Source organism: Muscardinus avellanarius, assembly GCF_963383645.1.
Source record: "Muscardinus avellanarius genome assembly, chromosome: 8".
Taxonomy (NCBI): Eukaryota; Metazoa; Chordata; class Mammalia; order Rodentia; family Gliridae; genus Muscardinus; species Muscardinus avellanarius.
In genome coordinates, this window is record NC_137794.1 from 104344156 (window position 1) to 104359828 (window position 15673).

Genomic DNA, 15673 nt, shown 5'->3' on the forward strand with positions numbered 1-15673 from the left:
CCTAGCTAGATTATCTAATCATGCAGATCTGTTTTTAGACAGAGAAAGTCCTAGTTCTCCCCTCTACTATAGACTTGCTAATTACTTTTAACTAAGTCAATCTAAGTTTCAATGGCCGTTTGCTTCCTGACCAAAGCCAAGCCTTTCTCTCTCCAGGTCTGCCATTTTGACACAATTATTTCTGAAATACATCTATTAATAATCAGAGCTTTCTCAAATCTTCCTAAGCCATTCCCAATACTGGTACATTATGTGTATATTTGAAAAATACCTGCAAGCTCATCTACCGATATACTTAACATCTGTTGGTCTAACCCATACCTAGCTAGTCACATTGAAGATGGATTATCATTTCTTCTATTTTCTATGTTGGTTGAATTTTAATTCTGCATCACTATATAATCTGTGGAAAAATAAGCTATTTTAACCCAGGAAAAATGTTCATAAAGCCTATCTAGTACTTTTTTGGTTATATCACTGAGGGAATGCTAAAATAATCACTATAATTAATGAAGACTCTTTATCCTTAGGATCCAGAAATACTACCAGTTTAGGGTTTATTTCTCTTCTGAGGAATCAGGGGTGGCATTTTGATGTTTTCTAAGCATCCCATTTTCTATGTGACATTAATGACTAGCAGTGAAGGAATTGAAAATGGACTTGTTTCTCATCTTTAATTAAAACAACAGCTACTTAGTCCTTCAAAGTACGGATTGTCCTTGAAACGTAGGGAGTGGCTAATGTTCCACATCAATAAACTGACCCACATCAGAAGTTATTTTGGATAACAGGAAATAGTTATGTTAATTGGACATCTAAGGGCTCACATTAATGTGCAAATGATTGCAAATTGACTTTACCCAGAAACGCATTTTAACTCTTCAGTCTGATGTCCTGCACTGGAGATTTATTCAAAATTTCCAATCTAAAACTCCATTTTTGAGGTATCAAAAAATGGCCTAATTAAAACCACTTCCAAGTTGCAACTCTACACATGGGTTTTTGGGCAGAAAAATCTCTTTACATTTTGGAAAACAGAAACAATTTTACTTTTCTAAGTGTGGATCTGTAAGGACAGTTTAATAATTGTGGCTACAGTATAGGGCTTTTACTGTCTTAAAAAGTTTTCTTTTTTTCTTGGAGCTAAATGAGTTCATTAGAGCAATTCTTGGTTTTAAATACAATGAATAGACTATGCTATTTTAGTAGTCCATACTTTCTAATGTTGAAAGTTAAAGCATTAAGTCCAGAAAAGTAATAATTAGCAATTACTATTCCTGTCTTAGACATGGAACATAAGCCGACTTTTCCCTGTAGAATGATGAGTAGTTTACATTGCAAATCTGGGGTCTGAACACACCAGGGCTGTGCCGTGGAGAAGACGGCAAGCGACCTTACCTTCCCATGTGTGGTCCGAGGCTTGGCAAGGCCTGGGGAAAAGAAGCTGGTTTGCCATCTACAACCCAATGGCCTTCGGGCGTGTGGAGAGAAAGGAACTCATTGGCAGTTTCCTCAGAATGTGGCCTAGTTCCTAAAACCTGGCATGAGAATTAAAGTGAGGAGGGGCCAGAGCCGGAGCTGGAGAACAGGCACAGAAGCCAGGAGATGGCAGGGCCTGCCTGGCCTTAGCCCAGGAGGAGCTAAACCAACTTCCAAAGGCCTCCGGGCTGGTCCAGAGCCACTTGCTCAAGAATCTTCAGGGGCAAAATGATGGTCACAACCTGTGACCTTCAAAGTTCCTGCAGGACCTGGACACACCTTCAATTTCAGAGTTACATCCCTCAGGGTTAATTGGACATCTCACACTGTACATGTGATGCAGGAAAGAGACATCTGCCAGACTGTCACTCATGACTGTCCTTCATGAACCAAAGATCCCAAATGTGCAAAGAAATGGATCCGCCATTCAGAGAAGTTTCCAGAAGAAAAAGTGGTTTATTTTTAAGCTATAGACTAACAGCTACTCTTTACTGGTTCAAATGGCAAATAGGAAACAAATGGGAACTATATGGAAAGTTCTCATTTTTAATGTTCTGTATGGAAGCAACAGCTAAAAAATGATATGATAAACTCAAGGGTTCCTCTCTTGCTCTCCATTATCCAGTTCATCCTTCATCTCCATCTCCTTCTCCATCCATCTCTATCCCTGGTTCTAATTTTACTTCTTCTCAATGTCACCCTGTATAGAAGGTGAGTTTACTAATCTGACCTCCACTCAACAAATGTTTAAGAAACATTTACTATATTTTACAAAATCAAAAGTTACTGGGTGGCTCCCACAATGTAATTCAGGCACTCTAAGTTGAATATTAAGTGTGCCCCAAAGGTCTATGTGTTGAAGATTTTGGCCCAGGATGGCTCTATTGGGAGGTGCTGTCAACGTTTAGACGTGGGCCTTATGGGAGGTATTTTGGTCACTGGGGACAAAAGGGACCATGGGATCTTTCTTCTTGTTTTCGGGTCAGGAGGTAGAAAGATGGCTTCACTACACACTCTCACCATGATGTGCTACCCTCACAAGAGGGCTGAAACAAAGGGGTCACTTGATCTGGAACCTCTAGAACCATGAGCCAAAATGAACCCTTTTTCTCTATAAATTGATTGCCTCGGGTATTAATTATAGCAATGGAAAACTGACTGGAAACCCTACTACCTCCAGGCTACACTCCCAGACCTATTTTTATATTTTTATTTGGAAACAGGGTCTCTTAAGCCAGTGAGAGGCTGGCTTAGAACCTGTGCTATCCTCCTGTCTCTGCCTCCCACCCGAGGATTACAAGTGTGCACCACCATGCCCGGCTAGTCATTTATTCTTTAGGAATATAACTTACTCATCTGTTACTCACCAAGAATTAGACAAGCTGATTTTTTAAGATTTTTCCATGTGAAATTATGAGATTCTAAGTCTTTTTTTTTTTTTGGTGCTAGGGATTGAACCTGGGAATGTTCTACTTCCAATTTAGAACCCCTTTTATTTTATTTTGGAACAGTGTCTCACTAAATTGCTGAGGTTGGCCTTAAACTTGCAATCCTTCTGTTTTAGCATCCCAAGTACCGGGATTATAGGCTTGCACCAGCATGCCTAATGAGATTCTTTAATTATATCAGGATATTACATTTCAACAATTAAATGTCACCAAAAAAACTTTGAAACCACAGATTATTTTTATTTTTTAAATTATCAAAGTTGGATTTAAGGTAAAAACCTACCTTCTAAATATTTATAAGTTTTGAGATAAAAAATTTATAATTTTTAAAATAATTTATTTTTCCCAGACCAGTCTCAAACTCCTGGGCTCAGCCTCTCAAGCAGCTCATGTACAACACTGCAATTGACTTCACCTATTTATAAACATTTAATGGAGTTTTATGTGATTATTGTTAGCATAATAAACTCATAAAGCTATCTCAAAGATACCAAGAAATATGCACTAATACATTAACCCTAAATTCTCAGAGACTGACATATCTCAAATATCTAGCACTAATGTTGGATTGTCATTTCACCATTCAAGAATTCCTTTATCTGTAAAATAAGAACATAAAATTATGAACTGCAAGCCCCTTCCAACCTAAGTAGCCCATCTCATGAAACTTGCCTTTTTAAACGTACAAAGTAACTAGAGAATAAAACATACCAAGCTGCAAAATATTAATAAGTAATATTGCTTCTTTATTGTTTGATCATTATTATGGGGGTAGTAAGGGATACTTGGGTGATGTGTGCATGTATGTTTCCACCATCTTGCATACCATTAAGATGTATGAATACAATGTACCAATAAAAAAATTAAAAGAAAAGGAGTCATTTTATCACATTGGCAGAAAATGAAATAGAAAATTTTAAAGATTGCTATCTGTATATCCACATTTCCAGTCCCATTTATTCATGCTTTTTATTAATTTGTTATCAGAGTCCCTATTTATGCATAGATATATACCTACACTGATTATGTAACTAACAAAGTATCACAATATTAGGATGCAAAACGATCTCAGATCATCCAGTTCTTACAGCAGGGGAACCATAAGTTTGGCAAGGCTTCCTCAAGGAAGTATCTTCAGACTTTCTCTCTCGCAGCTGCAGGAGTAAGGCACTCTTTAGGGAGTTTTCACAACTTCCCTGAACAAGATAAATTCAAGAGACAGAAAATATCTTTGTATGCTATACATCACATTTCTTACAAACTTGACTATAGTATTACTAATTGTAGGGACAGAGAAATTAAGGAGCATAATTACATGGTTATGTCCAGAAATAAGAAAAGTAATTGCTAGTCTCTCATTGTGATCATTCAGTACAAACTTAAATGTTTTTGATGGAAAACTGGATATTACAATCAGTAATATTCAAAATGATCTTTCCTTTTGGAGAAATGTACATGGGCACATTTCAGTTCACTAAATTATCACATATACTCATGTTATGGTAAGATTTTTTTTTTTTTTTGGTACTGGGGATTGAACCCAAGGGGATTCCACCTCTGAGCTATACTCCCAGTCCTATTTAGTTTTATTTAGAAAAAGGGTCTTGCTAGATTGATGAAAGTCTCACTATTTGCTAAGCCTGCCCTTGAACCTGCGGTCCTCCTATCTCAGCCTCCCAAGTGCCCTTGAACCTGCGGTCCTCCTATCTCAGCCTCCCAAGTACTGGGATTATAAGCATCCCCACCAGCCCAGCTATGGTAAGTTATTTTGAGTCCAGAAAGAGATGAAGTTGTAAGTGATGGGTGAGCTCTTGAGTCACCAGAGTAGTTAACCCACCCAGGGGTTGGCTTACAGTGCTCAAGGGCTGGTCAAGGAATCCTAGCCAATGGGACATTTTGATAGCAAGAGAAAGACCTCTTTTCATTTATACTTTATATAAGACCAATTCTAGATATAATTCTGAGATAGCAAAGGGCCCTCTTGATGCACTACCTTTCCCCTCCATCTTTTCTACCCCTTTTGTGACAGCCTAAAGTCCTCAGGGCCCCAAGTCTTCCATACTATTCTGCCCTTCGATGGTTGGCTCACCTGAATAGCAATCAGGGCCCTGCACTCTGGTGTCCCCCTTATTTCATATGTTTTGCTGTATACTAAATAATTGTAAACTTTTGAATAAGGAAAAACCCACATTTTCATGTTGTGCTTGACCCTGAAAAATATCTAACTAGTCTTCCCTCCTATCCCAGCAATCAAAGGATGACCTCGGAGGACGACTCATTAGACTGTGGGAATATCAAATTGCTCGTGAATTTTCTAAGAGATTAGAAATCTCAGATATGCACTTATGACACTGTTTTATCAGCTGACTGCTCTAGAACTCTCTTTTGTCTACAAAATAAATAAAAGCAAATTAGGAACTATAAGTCTCCTTCCAGTCTAAACAACCACATGACTGTACAAAACTAGAAATGTGTGAGTAAAAGAGAAAGGTGCTTTCAACTCAGGTAGAGTAAAAGATTGCATAAAGATAACTGAGCCCATTTAGTAGTTTGATACCCTGGTCAATTTGCATATATATATATATTTATCTGTTTTGTGGTGATTTCATGTATTCACTCATTCATCACATCTGCACAAATTCATCACATCTCTCAACAGGTACAAATGCTCTGTTAATTAATCTTCTTACTCCAGGAGACTACAGCTCCATTAGAACATGAATTCTGTATGCGATTTCACATCTTACTCAGAGGACATGGGCAGGAGATATCCAGTAAATGTTTGTTAAATCCATGCATGCATAGCCGAATGAATGGAAACTCACTAAATGTCAGATTTTGCTCAGCAATGGATATCCAAAGTTGGATAAGACCCAATTCCTACTCTTTTATCGATGTTCAATTCTAGTTCTATTGGACATAGATAAAGAAACACACTTTTATAGGCTGATGTATAAATGCTTTAATAGATGTAGTGTCCAAAGTAGAGCACAAATAAGGGAGCTTTCACTCTGACTGGTGGTATGAAGGAGGACTTCAGAGAAGAGGTGGTTTTTGAGAGGGAGGGAGGGAGGAAGGATGTGATAAGAGGTGAGGTCACAGATTAGCTTGATGGGAGCTAGAGGAGGTTCAGAGAAACCAGAACACCATAGTCTATGGAAGGTTAATAGAAATGAAGACAGAAACATTCATATGACTCAGAAAACAAATATCCTTTTTTTCTATAGTGAGTTTCTCTTGATGGTCATGGTGAGTTGTAGAGAAAGGAACACAATGATGTGTTTGACAGTTTTCTTGCTATAATATCAAGAGGTATTTTCTATCCAGGTCTTGGGATACACTGTAAGAATACATGAGAACTACTGGGAAGTTAAAGGAGTTGAAATGTAGGCTATGAATATGTATTGTAATTCTTGCCAAAACAAACCATACGACTCATAAGGTATAATAATGACATCAAAGTGTAGCCACAGAAAATAACAATGACAAAAACAAGGTGATTCCTGAGAATCTCAAAATTCTTCCCAAGTCAGTGAACAAGTCAACATAATAATGAAAAAATAATCATGTTGAATTCAGCACAATTCACAATAGCCAAATTGTGGAACCAACCCAAGTATCCATCAACAGATGAATGAATAAGGAAAATGTCGTATATACACAGGACAGAATTCTACTCAGCCATAAAGAACAAAATTATGTCATTTTTTAGGAAAACGGGTAAAACTGGAAAATATTATGCTAAGTGGCATTAGTTAGTCTCAAAAGTGAAAGATCAGATGTTTTTCTTCATATGTAGAAGCTAAGGAGAAAACAAGAAACATAAAGGACTGTAAAAAATAAAAAAGAGACACTTTAAGGGAGATAGGGGCGGGATCTGGGGAGGGAAAAAGGTGAGGATTGAAGAAGGAAACGTTTACAACAATACTCCAGCAAAATGTGAAGGTATTACTCCCACTCTCACTCACTTGTGTAGGGAGGAAGGAGCAGGGATCAGGGCAGGATGTGGAAGGAAATCCACAGAGCACATATACATGTATGTTTCTGCCACATCGAACCTCATTATGACAATTATAATATGATAATAAAATATTTTTTAAAAGAATAAGTAAATAAAGGAATTTCAATGTCACCTGAGCAATGCTGGTGGCGTGTGAGGAAAAAGAAACACACAAAATGTGCGATTGTGTAATTCAAGGTAAATGATTGTTTTTAACTCGGGTGGAGACCAGTGTTAGTAAACATGAAAGATTAATATCAGAAGAGGAAGGAATTGTTTGTTTTTAATCTAAGAGGTCATTGTGAGCAAAAAAAAAAAAAAATAGAGAACTTAAGTTACCGAAGAAACCATTTTAAAAATACTTAAGCAAACTTCACTAAATCTAAAAGATTCAAAATCATATATAGCTCATTGGATGCTGAATCCAGGGCAGTGATCAGCTTCTCTCACACATTTCTTTTATTTATTTGAAAACAAGCAAAATATTATTTTTCTGTCCTCAGCATTATGAAAAGGTGCACATATTCTTACACTGTAATTTCTCAACTACTTAAAATAAATGGTTAGCATGATTAGCTAAACAATTATGATTGATAATTGCTTAAATTATGGGCTGTTATTCAAAGATTGGAAATAGTTATTTAGGGGTGAGTGCACAAAAAAGAATGCATAATATCCTCATGCACCCCAATCTTTAAGAAAATGAAAGAAAAAATATTGATCTAGAAAAAACTGTTTTTGTTGTCTCATAAGATATACTAGGAATTTATCATGTAAACTTTAGAGTTGAGTAGGTTTTTTTCTGTTTAGAGGTACCTCTTATATTAAAATAAACATTAATGGAACTCAAATGTCTCTGCGTGGTGTTCATCTCATTTAGGGGCCAGCACAAGGCCCAGGTAAGCTCCTACACAGGCAGGGTTGGATAGATAGCATCATAGTGACTCAGAGAGCCGTCCCCAACACAAGCACAATGGTAAGAGGACATCTGGAGAGAGTACCACCCAGTTCTGAGGGGAGGAAATCCCAGCATCCGCACTCTGTGTCAGATATTCCAAACACATACAGTGTCATGCTTGCTCTTTTCTCTACATAAAACTGCCCTCGAGAAGGTAATCAAACAGTGACAAGCACACAGAGGACAAACGTCAGATTCTATAAAGACTTTTTCCAAAACACAAGCAAGCTGGATGCTAGTTGCAATCTGTGGAAAAATCCTAGAAAAATAACACCAAGGGATGCAAGTGGAGATATACAAGGGGAAGCAGTGAATAAGGAGAGAAGGCTGGGGGATGGACAATCATACGATGTCCACAAGGCATCACAGGAGCTCCATATCATGAGAACTATCCTGAGTTCACAGCAGGGCTCCCAGCTCCACAAGCAGAGAAGACTACTTCAGACCTGAGTATGGGGCATTTTACCCTTAAGTCTCATCTCTGCTTGAGCTCTATATAGAGTAGAATTATTTTACATAAATTCCTAAGGAATTTGTCTGATCTAACTGCCAAGAAGCTTGATTCCTTATGGGCAATGCATGGGTCCATTTTTCCTTCTTTCAGAGGTGATTTGAAAAGCATGTGTGCTTGCCTTACTCAGAGATGATATTTATATTTAAAACATACATAATCTTTTATATACTGAACAAGAGAAACATACATAAGTACTGAGAATATCCTACAAAGTGGATCTCCCTCTTCAAGCTCATTCCTCCCTTGGCTTCCAGACCTTCCTTCTCTTTTATCTTCTTCCCTTATTGGCTGGAGTGTCTTTGTTCAGGACCCACGCCATGCTCCATCCTCTACAATGCTGAACGCTCTATTCAAAATTTTTCTCTTTTCTCTCTGTCCTTGTTCCCTGAGTGGTGTCAACCAGCCCCACACCTGTAAACACTATGTCTGTGTTAGTGACTTCCACAGGTTTTCTCCAGCTGTTTCTCTCCCTCTATCCATTGTATATACTCAACCCTTTTCTGGATGTCTAGTAGACATCTGAAATGTAACAGGTCCAAAATGAGCTCTTGAATGTTACCTCTCAACCATTTTAGCCCTTTTTCCTCGGTCTTTCCTTCTTTCAAAATGAAAAATAAGCCAACTTTCACGTCTTTCTCTCATGTGCTACATCAAAGGCACCAGCAAATTATTTGGGTTGTACTTTTAAAATAGATTTAGAATGTTACCACCTGGCTCCCCAGCCATGAATTTGAACCCTCAGTTGAAATCATGGTTGTCTCCTGATTTACTGAAAATTGCCTTCCTCCTGGTTTTTCAGCTTCTACCACTGAAAACCAACACAACCTTTTCATTATATTAGTCACTCGACAGATATTCAGGAAGCATCCAAATTGAGAGCTGCACTGTGCTAGACAGTGTAGAAGGCATGAGTGTGAATTTTTTTGGATATTTGTTTTATTTTTTAAAAATTTTTATTAGTGCATTGTAGTCAAACATCTTAATGGGATAAAAGACTTTTGTAGACATACATGCACACATCACCCAATTAGCCCTTACCCAATCCCCACCTCATTCCCTCCCCATCCCTCTTTCCCATGCTGGGCTTAGTGGTTGACTTTGATATGTTTGTTTAAGAGCATCATGTGCTTTAGAGAGTTTCCTTCTTCCCTCCTCCCATCCCCTCAGTTAGGTCGCCTTATTTGCTCCTCTATAGAATCTCCATCTAGAGTTCTTCCTGTTAGCCATTTCTCCCTAGCTTTTGCATATTAGGGAAAGCATCCGATTTCTTCTTTTTTTTGTGACTGATTAATCTCACTTAGCATAATGTCCTCCAGTTCCATCAATTTCCCTGTAAATAATGTAATTGTGTTTGAGTGTGAATGTTACTCAGTCTCTGCTCTCGGGGTTTTCTACTCTGGACTTAGACACATGCATGTAATGTGAAATCAAGCAACCTTAGACAACTACTGTAATGACACTGCAAAGTGCTCCAGAAGTTTACAGGGAGGAAGTAGAGGATTTTGTCACACTGATGACAGAGACCTCGCTGAGCGGCTGCATTTCAACTGGGCTTTGAAGATCATCCAAATCTTAAGAGCTGAATCCAGCTTATTCCTGAAAGTGTTCCAGAAAAGACAAGGCCTCTTCACAGAATGGCAAGTCCTACCATTTGGCTACAATGCTGGGATATGTATGGAACTTAAACTAGACAGGTGTTAAGAAGTTAAGACTTTAATTGGGAGGTCAAGGCAATAATTGTGTTACATGTGTTTAATGCCACCCAAACAAGATTAAAGTAGTGTGTTTAAAAGAATAGATAGGAAGAAACTTTACAGTTCTCCACTGGTCTGGGATACTCTTACGAGCAGAGGACCACCACATGCTCTTCAAGTGCAATCAAGTGTACCCACACATATATGATTTAACACACATGTAATTTTTTAATCCACTTGATTTACATTTGAAGAGTTGACATAATGGGAGCACTTGTAGGGTTTCATTATTTTTGATTTAGCAGTTTTCTTTTTTCTATTTGAAAGCCAATATTTTACAGGTTTTTGAAGAACCTGAAGGCCCAAGACACTTACTCCATTCAGCACAATGGATAAAATAGCTCTGCCAACAGAAAAGCTTGCAGGGCAGATAATTACACAAATATAAATGTTTTCAGACAAGTGAAAGTAAAACGAATGTTGACTATGCCCTTGGAAAGGAAAACATGTTCAAAGCATTAGAGTCCTGTAACAGCACAGACTTCAGACATTACGATATACTCACCCATTTAACTAGGATATGTGTTTATAAAGTAATTTTATGTTCAAACCCCACTTTTGATTAAAAACAAAATCTATGTATTTTTAAAAAGAGAGCAAATAAAGTGAAGCCCAACTTAAATGGCTGCTTCTTTTTTATTAATATGTCATGACTAATTTTATTTTCAATTTGTTAATTTAGGGATCATTATTTATTCACTTATTCATCAAATATTTATTTGACAATGATGTTCCAAAATATAAAGAAATTATTCTTGTTTGGTGTCAATTTCAATTTGAGGCACTGTCACACAACAGTCATGTATGAAAGAGAGACTTAAGGCAAAGGAGAAATTCAGCCTTAATACAATTAATGGGGTTTTTGATGTTGCTTTGTGGTTTTTGTAAGTAAGGTCATTAATTCAGAGCAACAGAGTATAAAATATACTCTCTCAAGGCACTGTAAAAAATTAGGATCCTCACAAAATAGCAAACTTTTCCTTTTCTAAACTATACTCACAGCTAATGATTTTAAACTTTAGGAAAATTCCTTTTTCACTATTGTTTTGTTCTTTTCAGTATTTTTTTTTTTTAGTTTCACAAGTTCTTTTATGATGTAATAGACTTATGAGAGTTTTCTTAAATATTTTTAGTGGTGCATTGTAGTCATACATCTTAACGGGGTACAAGATGGTGCACACATCCATGCACACATCACCCAACTGGCCCTTGCCAATATTTTAACAAACTATTTTCTTCTGAACAGCTAGCAAATTTCATGAATATGCCTCCAAGGGCAAAAATGCTTACCTCTTTTGCTTCTCTTTGAATCTAGCCAGAAGGTTCAAAAATCAGGTTTTGACCCGACAGAGAATAATCCTACATCTTTATTAAAGCACTCAGTGACACCTCAGTGTGTCCCCTTTCATTTTCTCTGTCACCTACCACTTTATAAGATTGCAGCAGTGTCACTCTGCCGCACTATAACCAACACTGAAATTTTAATCTAAAAAGCCATAAAGTTCAATATATCCAAATGAAAAATAAGTAGTCGTAAAAGTCAGTCAATAAGTATTTTAAGTAAATGTTATGCAGAAGCACTATGAAAAGTTACAAAGATCTTTAAAATATTGCCACTATCTTATATCATAATTAGAAGAGTTGAGACATTTATTTTCTGGACATAACTGTAATCTAAAGTGACTCCATCAAACATCTCGTAACTAGACCTCTCTAGTTAGCACTTTATAACTATATATATGTTGATTACATGAATTAAACTTTTAATACCTCTATCTTCTACTATTTTCCTGTATTTGCTTTTTACGCTTATATTGAAATTGATTAAAGTTACAGAGGCATTAATTATTCTTAAGAGCAAATGAAACTCCGCATTGCAGTCTGAATGCTCATCCATAATTCAGGACCCCAGCCTAAAACATTATGCTCAAACAAGCACAAATATTGGGGAAGGTGAAATACTGAACTGCTACAGTAGCGACTAAATGATGTAGCATCTGTGTATGTGCCTGAATTTCCTAGCAAGGAGAATAAAAATTAAAAGCAGGAGAACAGTCAACAAATACAGTTGTAGACAAATAAGCAAGATAAAGAAGCTAATGTGCCTTTATTTGAACCACATGCTCTACAATTTATCCATGGTTCTGAAATGACAATACAAATGTAAGAGGAAGAAAAGGAAAACCCATAGTTACTCATCATCTGTTAAGACAAAGAAAAAGAGATTCTAGAAGACTGTTCTTAGGAATTTGAACTTTGGAAATAGTCCACCTGGTTCTACATAGGTTTGCAGAAATGTATCTTCCCTTATTTGTCTGAGTTACTGGGCAATAATGCCAACCCTCTACTTACTAGGACATCGGTCACTTGTTTAGAGGTTTCAATCAGTAATCGAAGTTGCTAAAGAGAGTTGATAGATGTCATTCTCCTCTCTCTGGAAGTTCTGGCCCTTGTCTTGGTGCTAAGCTTTAGAAAGGATGCACCGTGAGAACCTAGAATGGGAGACAGGCATCTTGCCTGCTGGGTCGGCAGAATTAAGCCAGGAGATCTATTATCTGTTAGTTGACACCCCTGCGAGATCACTTCCAACTCCTGCATCTCACTCTGCTTCCCTTGACGCAGCCTAGACATGTCCTATTTTGTAGCAATCCAGACATCACATCTATGGCCATCAATAACTATATATATGAAGTAACCCAGGCTCAGGAATTTTCTCTCTTTCTGAATTTTAAGGCTTTTTTGTTTTTATCTTTGTCTGATTCATTGCAACTTTTCTTTTGTAAAAAGAAAAATTCACGTAAAAAGCATTGTCTCTTTATCATATAATAAAATTACTAGTTTTATATAGCAGTGAATATAGAAGACCATTAACATTCCTCCAAAAATCTGGATGGCAAGAAAAATTTTGCAGGAAAGATTCATGACAAATTATAAGGCCTTCTCATTCAGTGTTCTTTTGTGACTATTTGACTAGCTCGCCATAGTATAGCATTCATAGCATGTAAAGATACACTAGCATATCATTGCACTGACTAGTATATTATTCACAACACAGTCCTGGGAGAGTCTAAGCAGGGTGAGATGTCTATATTTTGCAAGTGGGGTATCTAGATAGATGAGTAGGGGGCTAATTATGGCATCCACTGTCATGCCTAGTGTGGGGCAGAGATGGGGACTCCAGCTCTTTCCCCAACACTATACCCTTCTCAAGTAAAAGCACATATACATCCATCACTTAAAATAAAACAAAACACTAAGGCATCAGTGCTGCCCACTCTCAGGGTCTCTCACCTTAAACTTTGCCTTAACAGAAGAACTCCCTTCAAACTAAGATCAGAATGAAGACTCTTTGTGAGCCTGCAATCTGACTCTGTTGAACTCCCTTCAAACCAAGATCAGAATGAAGTCTTTGTAAGACTGAAATCTGACTCTGTTTGAGCCCTTTGAAATTTTCAGCTTTACAACATATCTTTACTATCAATAGGTATCTCATCCAGTGAGTTTTCACACCTAATAAAGTCACAGGAACAGCTGCTTTTGGACCTATACCGTCTCCCCCACAACTCTGGAAGGAGGCTGCTAGCTTTTGATGATTCCACTCAGGCATTACATGGCTCAGTAATTTGTCCTGAGACTTACAGGAAAGACAATCATCGAAGGTGTCCTTTCTATCCAAACCAAGGTGTCCAACTTAAATTTTAACTCCTTGGCATTGATCAAACCCATCAGAGAATTTTTTTTCAGCTTAGAGAAAAAATGGTCCCTGCCTATATTTTCAGCAAAGATCCGCTCCTTAGTTTAATAAAGCTCTTTTTGTCATGACAAATGGGATTGCTCAACAAAGGGGACACAAATCCACTCACACTGTAGTAACAAAAATCAGCCCGGGCAGATAAACAGGAGTAGGGGTGGTCAACTGACCACAGATGCTGTCAATCAACTTGGTGATCTGGTCAGACATAGAGAAACTGATCTAGACCTACCCATGTCCTATCTACGAACACGTTCTGGACCAAAAGTACCCAAATTTAAGAGTTTATCTGTATTTTAAAAGTCAAGAATTGATGGACTGAATTTATTGCTGTGCACATCATACATATTGTAGCACATCATATATATATCGTAGGCAAGAAAAGTGGGTGGTGACACTTAGGATTCAATAGCTATGGTGCACAACCACAAAGACCACTTGCTAGAGACACTAGAAACATTAAAAGTCAACTCTACAAAGAGAGTAGAGTAAAACCCTTCTAAATCAAAAACTTGTGCATCTGAAAAGTACACATCAAAGCACTGGAATTATAACGGAGCAGCAACATTTTAATATACCCAGAGATAATAATTATTTTTATAGTCCAAGAATTATATCCATTTAAAGAAAATTAACAATGCAGAATTCCCCCTCTGAGCTGCCATAATATTTCATCATTAGTTATCTCTTAAAAAAAAAGTCAACTGTTAGCATCAGTGAGGGATCCAGGGCTAGTCCTCCTCTTGCCACTAACCATCAGTGTCATATCACTTCACCTCTCAGAGCCTCTTTTGCCTTATGTGCTTTCTGGTTGGTAAATGTGCTGGTTGGTTTACTTGATACTAGCACATGGCTGTGCGTGCAGCACAGCCCTGATACCTTGGAGTCAGACTGCTGTTGGTATTGAAGGAGAGAATCAGTACATTTGATGATGACTCTGCTTTCCCAGCCAGGCACTGAATGATCAAAACCACAAAGACACGAATGCAGACAAAATCACCAAGAGCCTTGTCTTTTCCTCCTTTCTACACAAAGGAGACAGCATCTTAAGGCAGCACAGATTTGCTTGTAAATACCAGGATAAAAGACACCTACCTCATCTAATGTTTGCGTTTCTTTGCTTTTAGTTTTATAAAACTGAATAAAAATCCGAAGAAATTTATATTCTCTGTTTAGTTGATTTTTTAAATTTAAAAACATATAAAAAATACAACAACTGCAGTTCTGCCCCTTACCTTGCAGCCTCTGCATGACGTTGGCGATGTCCCGGGGAGAGCGAGAGGCAGCCCTGGAAGTTGCCATGGTCCCTCTGGTGGCATGAAACCTACACCAGGGGCTCTTCCCTCCAGGCAGAACAGGACTATGCCACTCCAGAAAACACCGGCAACTTTTCTAGATCTGTGGAGCCACAGTCGAATCCCAGGCCCTGGCAGGGGTCAGGGAGGGGATGGGATTCCCAGACATTGAGCCATTTCTTTGTCTTCTGTTGTCTTAAGTCTGGCCTCTTCAAGGAACTCAAGAATCTGAAAATAAAAACAAAAAAGGAAAAGGTACAATATAAATATGTATCTACTGAGTGCTAAGAGCAAAATGTTTCCATCCAATTCAAACACCTGATTCATCAAGTGAAATAACTAGTTTGAAAAATACTTATAAAGTAGCATAAAAATGTTAGAAGTTTCCATAATATCTGACAAAATACATAAATTGAGCTTAAAATAAAATTGGTTGCTAAGAAGAGAAATGCTCACTTTTATTCCATGTTTCTC

At 37.6% G+C, this 15673-nt stretch overlaps 1 protein-coding gene across 3 annotated transcripts in view; it reads right to left on the minus strand.

The window, feature by feature from the left end:
- SYNE1 (spectrin repeat containing nuclear envelope protein 1) overlaps nucleotides 1-15206 on the minus strand; it is a gene marked incomplete at both ends in the record, with an annotated part of 486197 nt that extends 470991 nt beyond the window's left edge. For all 3 annotated transcript variants that reach the window (XM_080699888.1, XM_080699887.1, XM_080699889.1), the window contains one exon: nucleotides 15140-15206. In XM_080699888.1, coding sequence (XP_080556014.1) covers nucleotides 15140-15206 — 67 coding nt within the window. The remainder of the gene's footprint in view (nucleotides 1-15139) is intronic.
- Between the last annotated feature and the right edge of the window lie 467 nt (nucleotides 15207-15673).